Source organism: Patella vulgata, chromosome 4 (genome assembly GCF_932274485.2).
Source record: "Patella vulgata chromosome 4, xgPatVulg1.2, whole genome shotgun sequence".
Taxonomy (NCBI): Eukaryota; Metazoa; Mollusca; class Gastropoda; family Patellidae; genus Patella; species Patella vulgata.
Genome location: NC_065882.2, coordinates 85,281,236 through 85,305,515, shown reverse-complemented (window position 1 = coordinate 85,305,515; position 24,280 = coordinate 85,281,236). Strand labels below are relative to the sequence as shown.

The window sequence follows — 24,280 nt, the reverse complement described above, 5'->3', positions numbered from 1 at the left end:
TGACGTCATTGTTTACGACACCAATGTTTGGAATAAATTTATTAAATTAATAGACAAAATTGATGAGATAAATTATTCAATTTTAAGACTGAGTGCACAAAAAATCGGAAATTTAAGTTTTTATCATTCCTGTGCAATTCTCCCCGGAAATGTGCACATTTACGACATTGGTTTCCCGTCTAGAATTATGGCTGCAGTTCTTTCTCAGGATGGTCAGGAAACGGTAAATTACTGCGCTTTAACCTATCTTCAGTTCATAAAATGTCTTCTAAAAATTCTGATCGGCTTTGGATTGATTTAGTTATTGTTTTTAATGTAATTGTAAAATCATTATCATTGAGTGGTATTCAGTATTTTATACCGAAATGGCTAGGCGTGTGAATCATCGCAGAAACTAGAATCACATTATTATTATTTCCTCCCTGGAATCGATAGTTACCGGTATAGGCCCGTCTGTTGAGGTAAGGCCTAATCCTGGGGAATTGTTAAACCGTTTACATGGATATATATAGTTCTAATATTTGTTAAGGGAGTAAATAATATTTGGTTAATTAAGGACCCCAGTAATTTAATGATAAACTAATGAATACTAGATCCAGGAACAAAATTACTGAATTCTTAATCTTACTAAATATAAGTTATCTATAAGTTTCACTTCAGTGGGTCATAGCCCAAGGGCTTTATTAAACGACTATGATTAGATATTCATCTCCTCTTACTAATAGCTCAGTTTCACTAATTACTACATGTTGCTGCAATATTGGGCACTGTTGGTTGATCTGACTACTTTTTACATTCATCTATTCATTTCTGTTTTTCTTCTTCTCTTTTATGGTTAGAGCACCCACGAATATGCGAGGTTAGAGTACCCACGAATATGCGAGGTTAGAGTACCCACGAATATGCGAGGAAATATTGATTAGGAAGTTATTAAAAGAGCTAAATCGCTAATATTTGGGACCTAGAAATTCACAAAAGTTGGTCGCAACGCATATAATACTGTAATACGAATGTATATAAACTGATTTACATTTAATGGTTTCCGTTTTTACTCCAATTTCAAATCAGTAATGTTCGGCGAAATAAGTCAGCAATCTCAATCGAGTGCAAATTTCTAGCGTCTAGTTATTCTAGTCTACATAACTCCATTTGATTTGGTGCAATGTGTCTAGCCTCGTCCCTCGAGTCTCTCAATACAACTGGGGCTGAAGTGCATTATGGTACACGATTCGTGTACCAATGTTAAAAAAATTATTTTATCTTAAATATCAGATATCAGAAGCTCATCTTTTCCCGGTAAGTTTACATCATCAATGTTGATTTAAATTGACCAATAAATCGTGTTTTCGATGTCGAAGATTTTGGAGGATTTTGAGTTACGGACTTAGGTCCTTTAAGGTAATGGACTCACCCAGTCAGTTGAATGTCCTCTCTAACTGTATCTATAAAACTTAAAAGTAGTCAGATCAGCGAACAATGCCCAATATTGTACCTGCCCTGCGGCCTGTATTGTCTGTGGCTACAATTAATACATGCGCAAGTAAAATAAGGTTCAATTACAAAATTTTCAACACATATCATCACAGTTTGCAGGGATAAATGTAATTATGTTACAAATAGTGAAGAGTGGAACACTGAAATCTTAATCATATATTACCGGTACTGAACAGTTTTTCTGTATTTTCGATGTGACGTGAAATCATGTGCGTGTTCTAATTATGCGTGTATGTTTCACCTTTATTTCAATGGAAATTGGTTTGTTATATGTTGGGGGGTTGGATGGCCGAATAGTTAGCATGTGCGTGCTGTATCATAAGGCCTGTCATTGAGTCAACTGGCGTGGTTTCGAATCCCCGGTTGTACGTGACAAGGAGTAGGGTTGCCTGTCCAACCTCGTGGATTTTCTCCGGGTCCTCCGGTTTCCCCCCACTGCTAAAGACCCCTACGTGCAAGCGAATTATTGAAATAAAATTGAACCATGTGCTAGTCCCGAAATGACCTAGTTTGTGTTGAGTGGACATTAAACCACATTTCTCTATCTCTCTTTGTTATATGTTAAGCTATGTGCAGTACTGTTTGTGGTCGGTTTTGGAAATGAAGGGTGTTATAGGCCAGTAACTTTTTTATCATCAAATCATGATAAAACCTGCTCTGAGGAAGGCCTTATAACGATCGTGGCTGGAGCAAGACAAAATACATCAGTAGTGGAACCACTTCTAACTAATTAGGCCTACATGTATAACACAGCAACTTATCCTTGTTATTCACAAGAACTTAAATATTTTAACAAATGGATGCAGCCTTTTCTTTTAGGACTGAATTGAGCCATGTTTGGAACTTATTAAGCAGTCATTGTTTTTTAAGGCGAGTGATCGCTCTTGAGTGCCTGCCGCACACCTGAATGTCGACAAAGGGGAGTTTTTTTTCCCTCCCTTAAAATTAAAAATCCCTCTCCTTTACAAAGTCATGGGGGGTTCATTATCATTTATCAAACTAGGAATAACCCCATTACATGCAGTTATTGATTTTTAGAATCATTTCCCATTCACATAACTAATCACTCTCCTTAATATCAGATTACTCTCCTTAATTTCTAAATCACTCTTCTTATCAAAACTGGGATCTCGAGCTTTTTTTTAGGGAAGTGATTTTTTTCTATTTGTTGATTGAGGGGAGCTTTTTTTGGCACTTCTCTGAAATACAAAAAACAACGACTGATTAAGACAACATTCTAAGCTAACTGGGATCAGTTGGGGCTGATTTGGGCTATATTTGGAACTTATTAAGACAACATTCTGACCTAGCTGGGATCATGATACTTGGTTTAAGTTTTTACTTTTAACTCTTTTCATCTACGCTACATTGAATTTGTCTTCTTCATTATGCTAACTATAAATCAATATTTCATTTCGTTTTTTTTTTATACCTTCGTGAGCCTCTACTACATGAAGATCAGACCAGTCGTAGTGGGAGGTCTCGTCAGGGATCATACGATCGGCTTTTGACCTATGACATCAGCCATTTGATTAACCAATCATATACCCATGGTCCCGTGCATCGCACACCAAGAACTCTCTGCAACAGACCGTTTCATTAGCTAATCCCTCATATCAAGCAGTACTCAAGTTATATAACAACTCTTCCAGATCCTAGTGTAGTAAAGACAAGTAAAATGAAATTTGGAATTATAAGAAACAGAACGAAATAGGATCTGTGTTTTAACCAGATTGACTAACATTTAGATTTCTTGTGTGAACACACATCTGATATTGAAAATCCAAACATCGTATTTGTATGTCAGAGCACCTGCTAACATCTAGTGTATATGTACAAGTAACAAAGGTCATTTTTGGACTGATCAATATACATGTACATGTATTCATTTTAGAAATTCAACTGTCATATTACTATTCGTTTCATGTTTTTTTCGACAGAAATCGCGCCAACACTGCGAAAAAAACCTCTTAATAGTTTGCTAAGAATCCACCATGATTTTTATATTGTAATTTTTGATATCCTTATATCCATCAAATAAGTATGATCAACAGCTGTAATGTGTAGAACTATCTATATCCAATACAGGATCTTAAACAGTTCATACTAGTAGGTTAAATATAGACTGAATTACTTTCTATTTCCTGAAATTTGGTATTCACTGAATTGTGTGATAAGGATAGGTTTAGATTTCTAAGGAAATACCGGTATGAAAGTGGTTCTATGAAGTTGTATGGACATGTTTGTGAGACAAGACGTTAGTTTGTAAAAGCTTTCTCTGTACGATGGATCGTTCTGTAGATTGTTTTTATATTGAACAGATGCCAAAATTGCTTGAAGAACAAGAAATGGTAAAACAAATTTGTATAACTGAAATCTAGGTTTATTTCATGTGTTTAAAGATACATTATGGGAGATGAGATAAAGAGCTGGCAGTTCTCACTATAATATTTAAAAACTAGATAATGTAAAGGGAAGTTGCTGAAAATTTCAGTCAAATTGTTCCACTATGAACCAAGAATTAAGCAATTGAAATTTCGGCCTCGATAAAAAACATAGTCTCGATTATCCATTTTTTGATTTAATCAGAAGCAGCAGACAGGTTTCTAATCCAGTAAATATCGCAGGCTATCGATGCCAATTTTGCCCGGACAGCGACACTACGGCCTACTCTTATATCGAATTCCAACTGCTAAGGGATCTTTTACCTGCATGCCAATGTATTTACAGGGGACCTCGGTTTTTTGTCCCATCCAGATGACTAGGCAGCTGTCCTTGTCAGGTAATGCATCCGGCACTGTAGGTATAAACAGTAACATATCATCTTGACCCCGTGATCGTGACAAGAAATAAGTAATAGTTCAGATACTGATATAAGAAATAAAAGTAGAAGTGAAACTGAAAGTAGTTTGATCTTTACATGCTAAAGGCCCATAACTCTCACATTTCATTCACTGATTACAATATTTTAAACCAGCATTCTTTTTGATAAGAATGATTATTATATGGTTTATCTTTACGTGGCTAGAGGTCCATGGGAACTCTTACAATTGATTTAATAGTTATTGTAATATTTTGAACTAGTAGTAGGCCTATTTTGGTAAGAATAATTATTATTATGTATTGTGTAAGAAGTGTGAAAGTCTTGTTTTAGGAATATTGGTTCTATGATTATTGATATTAGACAATTGTTGATTGATGCTACTTTCTCTAATTAATATAAAAGTCATGATAGGTTGCTGATATCACTTCAACGGAAGCAGACATTAATAAGACTATTCCTCACTGTAGGCTTGCACCAAGTTTATTTATAATATTAGTTGATAGGCCTTTCTGAATAGTCGTTCTTTGTCTTTACAAGTAAATTGTTTGACCCTCTTCAATAGCTCGGATGGAGAAGAAAAGTAATATGTTGATCTACAATTTATTGACAAGATGTGGGCGTCAACTTACCATACGAGCACCTTATTAATTTTATAAAGCTTCTCCCCAATTTGTTTTACAGAGGATTACAAAAGTCTTCTAATATCTCTGAAGCTTCTCCCCAATCTGTTTTACAGTTGATTATGAAAGTCTTCTAATATCTCTGTAAAGGATTACTGCCTTTAACACGTGACGTCACATCACACGGTGTCCAATCATTGGCTCAATGGCCCAATCTGTTTTACAGAGGATTACTGTAAAAGATTACTGCCTTTAACATGTGATGTCACATCACACGGCGTCAATCATTGGCTCAATGACGCGTGCATTGTTTACGTAAGATGTTACTGGTTTGGGCAGAATGGTGCCTTTTTACTCATTTTAATACCCATTTACACTAAATAGGAAATAATATTTACCTACAAATACTTCAAACGTCTTTATTTATTTTTCTAATACATAAAAAAATGTTTTAGAATTTAATTTGTCGGAGGAAAAAAATTAATATTTGGGGCTCATTAAGTCGTATCGATGTCATCCTTATCAGTGACTGTAGCAGCTTAGCGAATATTCACTGCTGATCAGTGTGGCTTCTCCCATGATGGCTAATCTTGTGATCTACTATGAAAAGATACGACTATAATTTCCATAGCAACGACTTGTAATTAATACCTGGGATAGGCTTGACTTTACAAATCACCTGGGACGGGCCTAGACTTTACCATTCACCTGGGATGGGCCTAGACGTTACCAATAACCTGGGACAGGCCTAGACTTTACCAATCACCTGGGACGGGCCTAGACTTTACAAATCACCTTCTTCTGTTTATCTGAATACAGTTTAAATTTTGTTTTTATTTTATTTTCAGATCATCCACAAATTTCTGGAAGAGATAAATTATTTGCGTACTAATCAAGGAAAGACAGCTGTATCATCCAACACGGCCGTCAAGTTTCTTATGGCCAGAAAATTTGATTTTAAAAGAGCCAAGGATTTATTTATAGCACATGAGGTAAGGTGAACTGAGCTTCTCCAGCTCTTGTTTCAAACTATGCCACTCGGTCATTTTTTCAATCTGATTAAAATACAGATCTATATTTCGTTTTTTTTATGCTTCTGATGGCTTCTACTTATGTGAAGATCTGACCAGTTGTAGAGGGAGGTTACTTCAGGGGTGATACAAGCGACTTTTGACCATATGACGTCAGACTTTTGATTAACTAATCAGCGTTGATGTTTCTAGTGGAATACCCACAGTTCTATGCAACACACGCCAAGAACTCGCTGTAACAAACCGTTTCATTGGCTAATCCCTCGCATCATTCAGAACGCGGGTTATATAACAACTCTTCCAGATCCTAGCGTAGTAAAATGGTTTAATGCTTGCACTTTAGATGGGGGATCACGGTGGCTAAGTGGGTAAGACGCTGACTCGCTAGCCTGGAGGTCAGCTGTTCGATCCCTGCATTGGCTGAGAAAGTTCATCCAGATTTTCCGGCGTGGTTCCCCCTTGTCAGTGATGCAGGACGGAGGGCCTGACAAGGACAGCTGTCTAGTTCTTTGGATGAGACGAAAAACCGAGGTCCTGTGTATATATTGGAATGCACGAAAAAGATCCCTTGGCAGTTGGAATTCGATATAAGAGTAGGCAATAGTGCCGCTGCCCAGGCAAAATTTCCCTCATAGCACACTGTATGGCGTATGCAAGTCTTCATTAGCCCAGCATAGGAGCAGAACAGTAGGACGTTAAACCCCATTTCATTTCATTTCATTTCATTTCATTTTGCACTTTAGACCATAAGGTCTGTTAGTGAGTCAAGTGGCAGGGGTTTTAAGGTACATGTACGTGACAAGGAGTAGGGTCGCTTGTCCAACCTCGTGGGTTTTTTCTGGGTCCTCTAGTTTCCTCCCACTGCTAAAGATCCCTAAGCGCAAGGGACTTATTTAAATAGAATTTAACCATATGTTAGTCCCCAAAATTAACTAGTGGGTGTTGAGTGGACATTACTCTCTCTCTCTCTCTCTCTCTCTGTCTTTCTTCTCTCTGTCCAGGTCGGGTAGGCTAAAATCCCATTTCTCTCTCTGCAATACAAAGTAATAATTGTAAAATATAAATAATGTTTTTTTTTTTATCAGAATATACGTGATCGTGAAGATTTAGTTTATATCGATCCATCGGATAAAGATCTACAGACAGAATTATACACAGAGAAATTTACAGTACTGGTAAGTTAAGCAATAGAGTTATCTACCCATGTAGAGGACATTAACATGAAAAGTTTGTGAGATAATACGGACTCCAACAGAATACATTGACATGAAAATCTAAGAAAGAAGTACATCCTTGAGATAATACGGACACGGATCCCTTAGTTTAGAAATCAATGAGGAAGTAATCATCAGGAAGTAATAATCTACAGGAAGTATTTGTACAATGTAACGGAACACATCATATGACAGTCTGATTAAAACATAGATCCTGATTCATTTATGGAGAGAGAGAGACACACACAAACTAGGTCATTTCAGGACTAACATGGTTCAATTTTATTTCAATAAATCACTTGCGCATAGGGGTCTTTAGCAGTGGGGGGAAACCGGAGGACCTGGAGAAAACCCACAAGGTAAGACAGATGACCCTACTCCTTGTCACGTACATGTACAGCCGTGGAATTGAAACCACACCAGTTGACTCAACGACAGACCTTATGATACAGCACACACGCTAACCATTCGACCTCCAAATTTCCCTTTTAAAGTATTATTTGAATGAAATGAATATATATCTATTTCAGCCGAACCGGGATCATTCTGGTGCTGCAGTGGCATTATTCACTGCCCGATTACATTACCCATCCACCACCACACATCAGATTACGTTAAAAGGTTTGGTTTTTCAGTTAGATGCTGCATTAGAAAGGTAAGAATACTACTCACCTCACAGAATTCAGGTCGTTCAATTCACCGTACTGCTTGTCATGTTGATATCATTTACTCCTTAATAAATGAAATGAAATGAAATGGGGTTTAACGTCCTACTGTTCAACTCCGACTAGGATAATGAAGACGGGCATACGTCATACAGTGTGCTATAAAGGAAATTTTGCCCGGGCAGCGGCACTATGGCCTACTCTTATATCGAATTCCATCTGCTAAGGGAAACCACACCGGAAAATCCCGATAAACTTTCTAGGCAAATGCATGGATCAAACATGCGACCTCCAGGCTAGCGAGCCAGCGTCTTATCCATTTAGCCACCATGGCTTCCTTATCCCTTAACATCCAGTCTAGAAACTGCCAAAACTGAATTAAAAACTTGTCTATTTACAGCCTATTTTATGATACGTAGACTTTGTACCGTCTTCAGCATGAATATGTACATATGTATATTCTTATTAAAATTCCACTAGATCACTGAGTCATGGTGGTTCATCGAGTAACGTGCTGGTAAACTAACGGCCGACTGTTATTTCAAATTCCAACCATCAAGGGCCCGTCCGTTCACAATTTGTGAGTGGACACTCTACAGGTCACAATAATTGTAATCCGTTTTTGCCGAAACTCAAAATATGAGTTTATCTCCCAAAGATCTCGGTTCCTTTCAATATTGGCATATATGGGACCGTAGCTTCATGGGTTATGGTCCTTGATTGTACAGGAAATGACGTTTTTGCCTTGTGAACACTTTAGATGTCACAATTTTTATTGAATTTTGATGAAACTTGAAATGTATGTTTACAACCCATTGATCGAAGTTCCTTTTGATATGTTTGCATATTATACTGTAACCGTCTGGATTATGATCCCTTATTGTACGAAAAAAGTGTAGTGAGCAAACAGGAGCAAAACCCAACAACGAGAACATTCTGCAGTACGAAGGGTTAAAACTCTACTCTAATAGTAAGAGGTCACAGTTATTATCCAATTTAAAAAAACGTTCAAATATAGCATCCTTACACCCAATAACAGTTGAGTTCCAATTTTGTGGAAATCGGACCAAAAATTCTTGAAAAAATGACCGCTAGCTCCTTGTAAGAAAATAATGTAAAGTTTATAATAGCACGGTTGTGGATCCTCTAGAGGTCAAAATTTGTATGCAACTTAAAATATATGTTTATATCCCAAACATCTCAGTTCCTTTCGAAATTCGTGCCGTAACTTCCTGGATTATGGTCCCTGATTGTCTGAAATCACGTTTTTAGCTTGTTCTCTGTCCATCTCTTGCAAAATGTGGGCATATCTTGCATGACAGCCACTTGTTTATTAATGTTTTTGTTATAGTGAGGACACCCAGAAGAATGGATTAGTCTTTGTTTATGATATGACAGATTCTAAATATGCTAATTTTGATTATGAACTCAGCAGCAAAATTCTTAATATGCTTAAGGTAAGTTTTTACTTATTTGGCAGGGGGGGGGGGTGGATGGCAGAGGACCCATAGGAAACCCGCGACCTTACTACTGTAACATGATGAGTGATAATAAGCCAAATAATGATTCCACTTTCCACTATATCTCCCAATATATAATCAGGTCTTTTTTTTTCAATATAGGGGGGTTGAATGGCCGAATGGTTCGCGTGTGCATGTTGTATCATAAGGTCTGTCATTAAGTCAACTGGGGAGGTTTTCGATTCCCCGGTTGTACATGACAAATAGTTGGGTCGCCTGTCCAACCTCGTCGATTTTCTCCAGGTCCTCCGGTTTCCTCCCACTGCTAAAGACCCCTACGCGCAAGCGAATTATTGAAATAAAATTAAACCATATGTTAGTCCCGAAATGACGTAGTTTGTGTCCAGTGGATGTTAAACTCCATTTTTCTCTCTCTCTCCCACTTATTTGGCAGAAATATATTAAAATCATGTAGGTGGTTCGGAATGGGGAAGGTGGGCAGGCAGGGGTGGGGCACTAATTACAAGTAGGTGGTCAGGTGATAAGGATACTTAGTTGTTCGGATGGAACCAAAAACGAGGTCCTGTGTACACATTGACAGTTGGAATTTGATATATGAATATAGGCCATAGCCACTGTAAATCTGGCCCCAAGTTCACAAAACATTCTCAGACTTAAGTTAAGAATTTACTCAACTTTCAATCACTGTTTATGAAAATTTCTTTGATCCAGAAACACTAAAATTTGGACATAGTTTCTTATTGATGTATTTGATGTATTTGATACATTAAAACAACACAAGTTGTATAAAAGGGCTATATTTTAGTTAAAATAAGAAGAACAATTTTGAGTAAATTCTTAACTTAAGTCTGAGAATGTTTTGTGAACTCGGGGCCCGGTGTTTTTAAGCTGGGAAAGAATACATATGGTTTACTTTCAATTTATCATTTGTTTATCGTTAAAAATCATTTATTAACTCAATAAATAGTGTAGTTGGTACTATGGTTTAGTTGAATGTTGACCGGTAATTTCCCCCCTCCCCACCCGAGAGGTGTGTATCAATCAATGACCTGTTTATTATTCTAAGGCGTTTATTTGCTTGACAAATGCCTCTCGGGTAATATTCCAGATAACAATAAATTTCTAGTCTTTCACAATCTGGTTATAACACAGATCCTATTTCGTTTCGTTTTTTATAGTTCAAAATTTCGTTTTACTTGTCTTTACTACACTAGGATCTGGAAGAGTTGTTATTTAACTCGTGTTCTCAATGGTGTCAGGGATAAGCCAATGAAACGGTCTGTTACGGCGAGCTTTACGCGTGTTTTGCACGGAACTGTGGGTAATCCACTAGTAACATCAATGCTGATTGGTTATTTAAATGTTTGACGTCATAGGGTCATAAGTCAGTCTTTTGACCCCTGACGTGACCTATGGCTATAACTTGTCAGATCTTCATGTAATGTAGGCCATCGAATGTATAAAAAACACGAAACGAAATATAGATCTGTATTTTAATCTGATTGAGTCTAGCAGGTAAAAATCTCGTAAGTTTTGTGTTTATAATAATGTATTTTTTATGTTTATCTGTAGGGTGCCTACCCAGCAAAATTAAAAAAAGTGTTAATTGTCACGGCACCGCTGTGGTTTAAAGCTCCTTTTAAAATACTTCGTATGTTTGTCAAAGAAAAATTACGTGAAAGAGTAAGTAGGCCTACAGTTTTATCTTGAAATTCATCAACTAAGAGTTTGATTCTTTACGTCATAAAGACGAGACAACCATCGTTGAAACTTGGCCAGAAATAAACTGCTAATTGACTTGTATTCCATATAATTGTGTCATGTGGTATAATTAATAGTTTATCACAGTACAAGAATTAATCTGACCCCAAAGATATACATGTAATTCAAATATTGATAAAGAAAAGATGACCCTCTTCGAAAACATTGTCAGAAATAAACTTGTAAAGTAACATGTATTCCATAAAATTGTGTCTTGATATAAAACTAAAAATATAATAAGGCTGACCCTGAAGATCTAAATTAGATTGCCTTTATTGTACATCTATGCAGCAGGACGGAGAGCTTGACAAGGACAGCTGTCTAGTCGTTCGGATAGTACAAAAAACTGAGGTCCTGTGTATACATTGGCGTGCACGTAACAGATCACTTCGCAATTGAAATTTGATATATAAGAGTAGGCCATAGTGCCGCTGCCCAGGCAAAATTTCCCTTGTAGCACACTGTATGGCGTATGCCTGTCTTCATTAGACCAGTCAGAGCAGGACAGTAGGACGTTGAACCCTGTTTTATTTCATTCTACGTCTAGTACAGATGCTGCTAAAACTAAAGGACTAGGATGTATGTTGCCATAGCAACAATATTTGATGTCAAGTTATAGCACTTTTTTATGTAGGTCAAATTTAACTTGTTTTTTTATTTATTATTTTAGGTTTTTACCGTCGATTTAACGCAATTATCAAAGTTTTTACCAAAAGAGTGTTTAACGCCATATTTTAACAGTAATATTCGACACCCGACCCCCGGACATAAGGAGTGGTTAGAACTCTGTAAGGAGGTCGCAATACATCAGTGTCCTAATATGGATTCATACTTTATCACGCGTAAACGGGGACGTGATTCTCTGGATGAATGTGACTCTCAAGGCTCCGTGTCTAGGAGCGTGTCGAGCGACGCAGAACTACGTATCAGTGATATAGACACAAATTCTGAAGCATCAAAAGAAACAATCAATGAAAAACACAACCACGAGGATCGTGAGAAAGAGCACGAGATCGAGGGAACAGATTCGGAAAAGGAAGTGACTGTCGAAAAGGACGGAACAAGTTTAACGGGCGGTAAACGAAGACGAACATCGGGAACAGATTCCGATAGATTTAAGAGAAATTCCGAAATATCACCAACAGCCGAGAAGAAACGTCCGATGTCGTCAGGATCAAATATTTTGGATAATTCTATTCACATGCCAGATGATCAAGGTCTGACGTTAACTCAACTGGTTGATCATGTCAAACAACTGAAGAAACGAGGTTTATATGCCGAGTACGCCCATATTAAAATGGAACCACCAAAAGGAACCTTTAATGAGTCAAAGTAAGCTAATTTCTTGGTATAAAATACGAAATTCCGCTTGTTATATTGGGGATTGGGGGGTTCAGTTTGTTATCATAAGGGTGGGAAGTTGGGCGTGTTATTATCGTGGAGTTATGATTGGGGATTGGGGGGTTCAGTTTGTTATCATGAGGGTGGGAAGTTTGACTTATCGAGGAAATGGGGAGTTCACCGTGTTACTTAAGGGTTCGCTGTGTTACCTTAGAGTTTGCCGTCGTGTAAACTAGAGTTTGATGTGTTACCTTAAAGTTTGCCATGTTACCTAGGAGATTAACATCGCGTGTTACCTAGGAGATTACTGTCATGTTACCCATCTTACCATGGGGTTTACTGTGTCACTTAAGGGTTTGCTGTTTTATCTACTTGTAGGGGATGGAGAATTTGGCATATTACCTACATGTAGGGCATGTTACCTGAATCATATGTAGGATCACCTTTTCTTAACGGCGTGTGGCTATCAAATTTTTAAAATGAAAAATATACCCTTAATCAGGAGATGATCTCTCTCTCTCTCTCGTTTTTATTCTACAGTCTTAATTTTTTTTTCTTTAATTCAGAGCACGTCATAATTTACCAAAGAATCGTTACACAGATGTCCTGGCATTAGATCATAGTCGTGTTTGTCTCCCTTTAACCGACGGAGATCCCAACTCTGATTATATTAATGCTAACTATGTTGATGGTTATATGCAGAAAAATGCTTATATCTGTACACAAGGTAAAACATACTCAAAATAAATATTATCAGACCCCGACTTCACAAAGCATTCTCAAACTTAAACATACATTATGCAAGAGCTAAATCTGACTATTGCAGGTCTTTCTTTAGGCCTGAAATGTTATCTAAATTATTGATTAGACATTAATTAACCTATCCAGACCATAATCAACTCTAGATGGCATCGCTAGCCTGCGATCTTTAGTGGATTATGAGCCGATTTACTGCATAACTTTCCTTCAATGATATAAAGATTAAATGGATAATCAAGACTATGCTGTTTATCGTACTGACTTTATTAATGATGATCAAGGCTAACCGGAAATTTCAATCGCTTAGTTCTCGGTTGATAGTTGATCAATTTGAATGAAATTTTCAGCAAATTGCCTTTACATTATCTAGTTTCTAACTATTATAGTGAGAACTGCCAACTCATTATCAAATCTCCCATAATGTATCTTTAGACACATGAAAGAATTTACTCAACTTTCAATCATATTTTATGAGAAATATCTTTGACCCAGAAACACAAACTTTTTCACATAGTTTCTTATTGATGTATTTGATACATTAAATCAACAAAAGTTTAAAGAGCTATATTTTAGTTCAATTAAGGTGAACCAATTTGAGTAAATTCTTAACTTAAGTTGTAGATTGCTTTGTGAAACCGGGGCCAGGCTGTTACAAAAAATATTCTGGTTCGCAATTCTTATTGAAAATCTGATGTATGAAGGAGTTATTTTTTTTGTTTTGTTTTTTTGTCCAAGGCATTTCAAGACATTTCAAGACATTACATTTATCTCATTATGTTTGATTATCCAGTACCATTTTATGATTGTCAATAACATTTATCACAGTTGTGTTCTTGATAATTGAGACTATGTCACATTTCTGGATTTATTCCAATTTTTTATAGAACTACTTCCTGTAACTGTGGTCTATTTCCCCTTATCATATGGCAAAGCGTATGCCCGACTTCATTATAAGAGTAGGCTGTAGTGCCGCTGTCCGGGCACACAGCATGGCAGTTGGAGCAGAACATAGGATGTTAAACTCTGTTTCATATCATTTGTGTCTCCCATGAACACGCTCCGTCGGATAGCAAATTTTCCCCATATCATGCTGCATAGGGTATACAGTACTTCTTCGTTAACCCAGACGGTGCAGAAAAGTAGGACGTTAAATTTCATTTCGTTTCATTTGATTTGTCACCCATGAACACATTTCGTCTGCTCTTATCATCAATAAAGTATTGTGTGAATATATTTTACAGGTCCACTACCTAAAACATTTGTTGATTTTTGGAGAATGGTATGGTCGAATCAAACAGAAGTCATTGTCATGACAACCAGGTAACAACAATAGTGTTTTCGATTGATTATACAGTACTACACCTTTCCCACATCCTGTCACACACTCGTTCAATGGTTAGAGGGAGCCACGGTGGCTCAGTGGGAAAAACATTGGCTCGCTAACCTGAAGGTCCCGTGTTCGTCCCCAGTATTAGCAGAGAAAGTGCATCAGGATTTTCCGGCGTGGTTCCTCCTTGTCAGTGGTGCAGGACCGAGGGCCTGGCAAGAGACAATGTATAGTCATTCGGATGAGATGAAAAACCAAGGTCTTGTGTACACATTGGCGTGCACGTTTTTAAGATCCCTTGACAGCTGAAATTCGATACATGTATATGAGGAGGCCAATTTTGCTGCTATCTGGGCAAAATTTCCCTCATAGCACACTGTATGGCGTATGCCCATCTTCATTAGCCCAGTAGAAGCAGAACAGTAGGACATTAAACCCCATTTCATTTCATTTATATGGTTTGGGCACATGATTGTTGACGATAGGCTTGGGCGATAATGAAAAATAAATATCGTGATAATAATTTATCTAATATCACGATAAACGATATTATCGTGATAATTTTTACGTGTGTCTATAGAAGTCTAATTTTGAATTCTTGTGACGGTCTTGACCCCTGTCTTGTGTGCAAACTGTATCAAATACTAATAAAGAAAAAGGTATGTTGTATTTATCAGGGTATGAAATAAGCCTCTTATATGGTAACCTCAAAATAGGTTACGCTAATCTGCATCAAATTTGAACTGGTAACCTATAGGTTACGATGCCATATTTGTTTAGAGCCGCCCTCGAATTAGCCTAGGGGGATTTGGGGCCAATTAAAAGATAAGCCAGCTACCCCTAAGCTTATTAAATCAGCAGGGCCCATATCCCTAAGCGAATTAGTGGATTATTGTTAATACTAAAACTCTCTACAAAATTGCAAATAACTAAATAAAAAAATTTTTTATACAAAAATGTACAGATTGTGTTCTTTCCAATGATATAAAATTCAATTGTACAAACTAACAATTACCGGTATATTACTATAAATAATATTGAAAAGTCAGTTCCACTAAAATTATGACTTTTCTCTGTCATAATAAACGTGAACATGTATCTCCTAAGATTTTATTTTAAAAAAAAGAACAGTGTTCAAAGTAAATATAAATATATAACTTTTAGAAAGAAATATCGCCCCAAATGACTGTCACTTCATCGCTATGTGACATTTCTGCCTTTGTTGGATATATGGTGGGAATTGTCGTCTTCTTTGCTTCATAGCATCGAAAATAAAAATATATAGTTGCAATGTAATATTCCTCTATGTAGCTTGTATTAAATCCTAAAAGTTTTGATTCAATTTAGCTTTCCAAACTCTAGAATTATTATCCATAAGTTTTGTGGTATCGTCTGTCTGGAAACGTATCCAAGATATGGCGGCCGACACGCTTGATCTCGGCTGCTTCGCATCATTCATAACGTCCCCCAAAAATAACAAATAGTTGATTTCTTCGACATTGTCATGTTCTACGATATGCCTGGCAGTAAATCATAAAAAATCTTATTCCATTTCACTTTCCATGTCATAAAATTATTAGCCGTGAGTGACAACGTGAAAATATTGGAATAATGCCAAAGTCATTGACACGGTGTGAATTTTCACCTCTGACCTATTACGTAAATACCGGAAGATCCATTGTTGAAAAGTATGTTTTTTATTTGATAATTTGCGAATATAACATTCCTTTTCATTGGGTGTTTTATTTTTATTACTCAATCACCATTAATTTAAGAAATAAAAACAATAGAAATCAGTTGATTGATCTGGCGCTTTCGTTCGCTAAAGAGGCAAATGAGTATGTCGTTGCCAGGTATGATGGGTCCGCGAGTTGATTTGCTACCGCCAAAATGACAGGTGCGAACTTAACGATCTTTCAGACATTTATTTATAATTGTAAAATGTTTTAATGTAGTAGTGGAGGGAATATTTTAACTGAAACCTTTAGTTTATAAATTATAGCTCGGTGGTCGAGAACGGAAGTCCATTCGCGTGTTTCCAGGTCATGGTAACCGATGCGTAACCTGAACGACCGTTCGCGTGTTATTTCGTACCCTGTTTATTATTTTATTAATATCAACCCTGGCAATCCCGTATAAATAAAAGCTTTTGTACTGACTTGGGTGTCGTGTTCGCAAATGATGATATAGGTTGGTTGTGTTGCCACCTTTAGCCATTACTGGATTTGTGCAAACTTTGCAGAATATTGTGGCCTGGTCTACGTCGTTTGGCTTAAACCCAAAGAAAGTCCAAACGGGACTGGAGGAATTTTTTTTAGGCAGCAAATCGTCGCTTGTTGTCACTTTTTTACTGTTGCTAGACGCCATGATGGATATTTACCCTTGACCCGCCGGTACTTAATATGCTATATTTTATACTTGTAGACGAATTTAATTCTATCAATAGAATGACATACTAGTTAGTCGAAGCAGAATATTAAGTTTTAATATAACGATAATATGTAACCAGAACTAGCAGGGTTCTAAAATCTACTTGTCTGAAAATCAGAACAGTGACAGTTGCGACTGGGGTAAATACTCTCCAACCTTGACCTTGCCAAACACATTTTCCTCGCTTACTAGTCCAAGCGACGATGTATTATCATCAATATTGGGACATGATAATTATCATAATCGCGATAATTTTTTTAAGTCACGATAAACCGGTTTTTCGATATTTTTAAGTAAGTCCGATATGATAAAATCGCCGATGATTTTATCACGGTATACCGAAATACCGGTATATCGCCCAACCCTAGTTGACGAGATTGTAGGTTAGGTCTAGGGTTAGTGCTAACCCTGTTTATATCCCATACCTTGGTTGGAATCACTGTGTAGGCCTGGAATAATCTCAGGGTTACCTGTTGTCAGGGTTACTACACCAGGGCTTACTAAATAAACATTTTCTATTTTATTAAACATACATTATGCAAGAGCTAAATTTGCCTATTGCAGGTCTTTCTTTAGGCCTGAAATGTTATCTAAATTATTAATAAGACATTAATTAACTTATGTAGTAATATGGAGGGAAAGAATTTGTGCTTTGAAACATCTATGTAAAATAATATTAGCGTGTTGATTAATTATTCTCCATTGCCAAAATATTAGCTAAGGTATAAGTTAATTCGGAAACGCAAATTCAAATTGGCTATAAATATTGTGACAATAACCAGACATGGGGTCTAAAGACAAGAATGTAGAAATATGATGGCTAGAACAATAGCTTTATGTATTAAATTATTGATTCTAACTTCATAACCAAAAATAGAGAAAGTATGCTGGTTGTTTAGATACACTAACGCAGTTAGAGTTTAGTAAACATGATGGTCATTTGCATTTTTCAAGGATAAATTGTTATTGTTTGAAACGCACGTGGAAGGAAAGTTACCATTTCATATTTGGCAAGAGTGACCAATCACATGATTAATTACATAATAATTAGCCAATAGAATAATTAATGGGTGTGAATCTGAGAATATATAATTAATAGAATATGTGCGTTCTAGGGTAGACAGCCATGTAGTTCTCGTAGGGAGAAGATGTAGGAATCTCCATCAGCAGACTCGCTGAGTCTGCATGAGAGCGGTTTAGAGAGAATGACTTTATTATGCTTGTAACTTTGTAACCTATATGTAGCAGTGCTTAATATAAAATATAGAAACGAAATGTGGTATTGTTGTTACTGTGTGTAACCATAAACTGAATGGCAGAATAAATACACAATATTTAAAGTGAAGTCCGACAAGAAGAAAACAAGAAACAAATGCGGCCAGAGACAATACTAGACGATCATGGGCTGTTCCAGAATATGTAGTAAAAAAAACGATGCATGGGTTATACGTCGGATGTGGCGACCAGGTTTAGCGCTGACCACCTTCCACGTCTGACAAACGACCCATGGTGCTACACTTATCAAGACCATAATCAACTCTCGATGGCACCGGATACTCAAGATTTTAATTAGATTAGAATGGTTCGCTAAGACTTGAATATACCAGTGCCCTGGCTACCACAATGCACACATCTTGTCAAAACTACAAACAGTGATAACTTGGCTCAGAATCAAGTAATTTTAATGAAATTTTCAGTACTATAGCAAAACTGGTCAGCTGTTTATCTAAATCTTACATAATGTATCTATAAATGAAAGCAGAATACATACGTCTCAAAATATACTTAGTGTTTTCGACTAAATTTGTCGATTTCGGACTAAAAATGACGGTCAACTAGCTTAGTGTTTGTTCTCAAGCGGAGCTAACTGTAGACAGACAGCCTAAGTTTAGTATGAGCTAACTGTAGACAGACAGCCTAAGTTTAGTATGAGCTAACTGTAGACAGACAGCCTAAGTTTAGTATGAGCAGGACACTGGCTCACTAACCAAGAGATCAGGCCCCGAGTTCACAAAGCATTCTCAGACATAAGTTAAGAATTTACTCAAAATTGTTTGCCATATTTAAACTAGAATATAGCCCTTTATATAACTTTTGTTGTTTTAATCTATCCAATACATCAATAAGAAATTATGCGAAAAGTTTTGTGTTTCTGGATCAAAGATAATTCTCATAAATAGTGATTGAAAGTTGAGTAAATTCTCAACTTAAGTCTGAGAATGCTTTGCGAACTTGGGGCCAGGGGTTTGACCAGGATGTTGGCCGAGAAAGTTCTCTTTCCTGCTTGGCTTCTCCTTGTTACTGGTGCAGGACGGAGGGTCTGTCCGGGAATGGTCTTGAGTTGTTACTAAGCAAAATAAATAATACACAATGAATTCCACCAGTAAAAGGAGCTAAATCGCTAATATTTGGGACCTAGAAATTGACACATTTGGTTGCAACGCATATAATAATGTCATATAAATGTATATAAACTGATTTACATTCAATCGTTTCCATTTTACTCTAATTTCAAATCAATTGAATGGCAATCTCTAGCGTCTGGTTATTCCAGTCTACACCGATCGTATTTATTGCGCATGCTCCCCAGATAAGAATATGTAGTCAACGTTTGACATGACTGGTGGAATATGTCTAACCTTGTTCTTCAAGCCCATGTTACAAATTGTGCTGAAATGCACTATGGTACATGATTCGTGTACCAATGGTAAAATGTTTATTTTTTCTTAAATATTAGATATTAGAAGCCCATCTTTACCCGGTAAGACCACAGCATCAATGTTGATTTAAATTGACAGATTATTCGTGTTTTCAATGTCGAAGAATTTAGATGATATTGAGTTAGAGACTTAGCTACTTTAACTCTTGACACCCTTGTTGGAAGTGGACGTAAAACTCCAGGAACGAATGAACAAGTTAATTTTTAGTATTTAAGCATGTTAAATAAAATTAAACAATCTTCTACTTCTACAAGTCTGTTGTGTATTCTGTTGAGCGGGGATTCTTTAATTTTATTTTACTACTCCGCCCCGCCGGTATCATCTGTTGATCCAGTCTCCACGCAGATGTATCAGCCTGTCCAGCTTTAATTACTCTCTAAGGGAGTGTTGCCGTACCCTTTTCCTGTTTCCTATTTAAGCATGTGTATAATTTTTATTTTATCTAGAACAATAGAAAGACAGAGAATGAAATGTGGACAATATTGGCCTAACGAAGAATCGATGGATGAAGAATTTGAAGAATTTGTTGTTTTTAACAGTTCTATCAAACAACACAAAGATTACATAGAAACTAAACTAGATATACACAATAAAAAGGTACGTTCCTTCGCTTGTATATCTCTTCTCTTGTTAGTGTTGAGTGCACGTTAAAGGAGCTAAATCCCTATCCTTGGGCACCTAGAAATGGACACGAATGGGTCTCAACACATATAATAATGGGGTACGTTACAATTCTTCCCCAGACAACTAGTCCCAAGACAATTCATCCCCTAGGACTATTCATCCCTAGATAATTCGTCCCCAGACTATTTGTCCCCGGATAATTCGTTCCCTAGGTCTATTTGTTCCCTAATTATGATCAACAGCTAATTTTAAAGAAATTGAAGAAGTTGAAACTAACTTATGTCTGGTCTACATTGTTTTATCATACACAATAGTGCATATTGATTATTAGTCAAGTGTAGTATTGACACAGGACTGTACCCATAGTGAAGGGATAAATAGATTCTCTAACGCACAAAAGGTGTCATTGATCATAGCTGATTAGTACATGCATATCAATTAGCCCGAAAAAACTTCAGGAACCATTAAGTTAAGGCCTAGATTTAATACTAAATGTAAAACGAAGTAAAACTAGAATGAAAACTGAGATTTAGGATAAAAAGTAAAGATTAATCCAGGGAACGTTAGAGTAATTGTAAAGATGCCATGATATGTGTATTTTATTTTTATGTTTTCAGACAGGAGAAAAAAGGATGGTGACCCATTTACAGTTTACAGCCTGGCCAGATTACGGTATTCCACCAGCGACCGGTTTCCTTGATTTCTTATTTCACGTACGTAAAGCCCAGGAAGATGCTACCAAGGACCTAGGAAGTAAATGGCAAGGTCATCCTCTCGGACCACCTATCGTTATTCACTGTAGCGCTGGTATCGGAAGAACAGGTCAGTAGTTGTTATGGTTACTCATTCAAACATTATGTGTTGCTACTAAGGTCTAAAGCCAAATGCAGACAATGGAACATTTTAGCCGAACATCCATGCAAACATTCTTCAGATCAATTTGATCTGCGGGTTTAGAATAACAAAAATGTTTCGATAAAATGTTCATGAAATCAAACTTGTTAGATATTTGGGTCGTCTGCGTTGAAGCCGAACATGCAAAGATTTTTTCCGTGCTACACCAATCCACGATCACATACATATGATGTATGTTAATATATGGATATTTTGTTCAAGCTAAAACATTTGTTCGTCTGTGGGACCATGTTCATCATCTGCAGTGATGTTATCTGAAGCTAGACTTATTGTTCGACCTAAAACAATCATTGTTCAGTGTTTTTGTTCGTCGACATAAGGGGTGTTGGAAGGCCGAATGGTTAGCATGTGCACGCTGTATCATAAGGTCTGTCATTTAGTCTACTGGCGTGGTTTCGATTCCCCGCTTATACGTTACAAGGAGTAGGGTCGCCTGTCTAACCTCGTGGGTTTTCTCCAGGTCCTCCAGTTTCCTTCCACTGCTAAATAACCCAATGCGTAAGCAAATTATTGAAATAAAATTGAACTCTATGTTAGTCCCGAAATGACCTAGTCTGTGTATTTATTTACGTTCTTTACAAACGACCAGTACTAAATGACATGTTATTGAATTGTAGGTACATTTGTAACTATTGATATCTCGTTACGTCGTCTAGACGATATCGGAACAGTTGATATACGTGAAACAGTCAGAAGAATCCGCAGTCAACGAGCATATAGTATACAGATGCCGGATCAATACGTGTTTTGTCATCTGGGAGTTATCGATCATGCCGTCAGACAGGGCTTACTAAAGGAAGTAGAATGGTCGTCGTTAGATAGTGACACTGAAAGTGATTAACCAATTCATTATTTTACTTATTTATTATATTCATATAATACGCAAAACATTTTTCGTGGGGTCATTGGTGGGTTATTTAGGAGTGATTTTGTTGTCTGGTTATCTGAACTTTCACAACCAGAATTCAGCCACTTCATACATGCAATGTCCAAACATCGTAAAATACACAAAAACATTTTTCACGGGGTCATCAATGGGTTATTTAGGAGTGATACAAATAAGTGTATGTTGTTGCCTGGTTATCTCCCCTTTTACAACCAGAATTCAGCCATTTCATTCATACGATATCAAACCATTTATTATAATCACAATCTCAATCAGGTGTTTATGTCAAAGCATGGATTATTGGTCAAGATGTAGATCAAGTTATTGTGAAAGAGCTTTTTTGATTGGCCGTTATAGAACAGTAGGTGAAACTGGTGGTAGTCCTAACATTGATGTAGGTACGCTTCAATTGACTTGTCACAGTTACCGAGTTAAATTTAAGGGGGTGGTGGGGGGGAGGAACAGTCATGACGTATGTGCTTGCCAAGCGACCGTGCCGAAATTTTTTAAGACAGGAAATTAACTTTGGTTGGGCCAAATGATGTCATTATAAAAAAGATTGAACATCAGTTATTCAAGGACTAGTTCTATATTGAAAGATGTATTGTCATGTATAAATATATCGATGACATGTGACAATATGATGTCATGGAGAAAGTCGTCCATCCATGTTGACTTTATAAGTTATTCAATCAATCTGATTACAATACAAATCTATATATTGTTTCGTTTTTTATACTTTCAATGGCCTAAACCACATGATGATCTGACCAATTGTTTTGGGAGGTTGTGTCAGAGGTCATTTGAGCGGTTTTTGACCCTAGTACGTCAGACATTTGATTAACCACAATGCCGTGCACCTCACGCCAAAAGTTCGTTGTAACAGACCCTTTCATTGGCTAATCCCAACGAAACGGAATAGGATCTGTGTTTTAATCAGATTGTTATTCAAGGGACAACGTAAAAATATTTTCTAGCAGACATCTGTATATAAGGGGGATAACTCTGTTATGCTACAGTTGAGTTAGACATATTACTGTTTCCGAATGAAATTTAAATAACTTAAGAACTTGGTGGGGGGGGGGGGGCGAATGGTTAACATGTTGGATCATAAGGTCTGTCATTGAGTTAAGTGGTGTGGTTTCAATTCCCCGCTTGTACGTGACAAGGAGTATGGTCGTCTATCCAACTTCACGGGTTTTATCCATTTAATCAGGGTCCTCTGGTTTCCTCCCATTGCTAATTACGATAAAACTGAACCCTATGTCAGGCCCAAAATTACCTAGTTTGTTTCGAGTGGACGTTGAAGCCCTTTTTTCTCTCTCTCTCTCGCTTAAGAACTGAGCAATTTCATTGATCAAGAGATAACCTTTGTTACGAGGTTTTAAAATCTCAACCAATGAAATGGCTGTATCCTTCAAATTTTTTACTTTAAATTTTCGTGAATTGGACCCCAGATGTCAGTTATAAATAATTTGTATTGTTAGACTAAAATATGATACAAACCTTAATGTATTAAACAATTAGTTAACTAGTAAGGTTCTGGACAGGCTCTACAACATTGATAAACACCGGACACAATTTCTTTTTGCATCAAAAACATTGCTTTTTGTTTACTAAATATTTTTGATGTATGTTGTGTTGTATGACAAATTGTAGCTACGCCACCCGATGTAATAGTGAAATTATTTGCCTATATAGAATAAAAGTTTGTGTATTTTCGTACTGTATGTCAAGAGTATGTTTTATATATTGTAAGTTATATAAGTAGTTTATGCACAACATTTAGCTTACATCTTAAAAAAAACACTGTCCAGAAATATATATAATAGGTAATGGTTTCCATGCAATCGGATTAAAATATATTTCGTTTTGCTTTTGTTATACTTTTGATAGCCTCTGCTACATGAAGATCTGACCAGTTGTAGTGGGAGGTCGCTTGAGCGATCATACAAGCGTTTTTTGATCCTATGACATCCAACATTTGATTATCAATCAGCGTTAATTTTTCTAGTGGGTTACCCACAGTTCCTTGCACCTCACATCAAAAACTCCCCATAACAGACCGTTTCATTGGCTATTCCCTCACATCAACCAGAACGCAGGTTATGTAACAACTCTTCCAGATCCTAGTGCAGTAAAGACAAGTAAAACGAAAGTTTGAATTATAAAAAACGGAACGAAGTAG

General features: G+C 36.8%; 1 protein-coding gene across 3 annotated transcripts; it reads left to right on the top strand.

The window, feature by feature from the left end:
- The first annotated feature begins 172 nt into the window (after positions 1–172).
- On the top strand, positions 173–23,822 carry LOC126817252 (tyrosine-protein phosphatase non-receptor type 9). Of its 3 annotated transcripts, none has more exons than XM_050544061.1 (12): positions 173–223; positions 5,787–5,930; positions 7,055–7,144; positions 7,714–7,838; positions 9,200–9,305; positions 10,902–11,012; positions 11,761–12,422; positions 12,998–13,158; positions 14,432–14,510; positions 20,114–20,264; positions 20,909–21,113; positions 21,824–23,822. In XM_050544061.1, the coding sequence occupies exons 1-12, from the start codon at positions 188–190 to the stop codon at positions 22,045–22,047; spliced, it is 2,094 nt and encodes a 697-aa protein (XP_050400018.1). In that variant the 5' UTR covers positions 173–187; the 3' UTR covers positions 22,048–23,822. The 3 variants fall into 3 exon arrangements, with proteins under 3 accessions (XP_050400018.1, XP_055956464.1, XP_055956463.1); XM_056100489.1 differs by lacking the exon at positions 173–223 and adding an exon at positions 338–461; XM_056100488.1 differs by lacking the exon at positions 173–223 and adding an exon at positions 3,744–3,845.
- Positions 23,823–24,280: the final 458 nt, after the last annotated feature.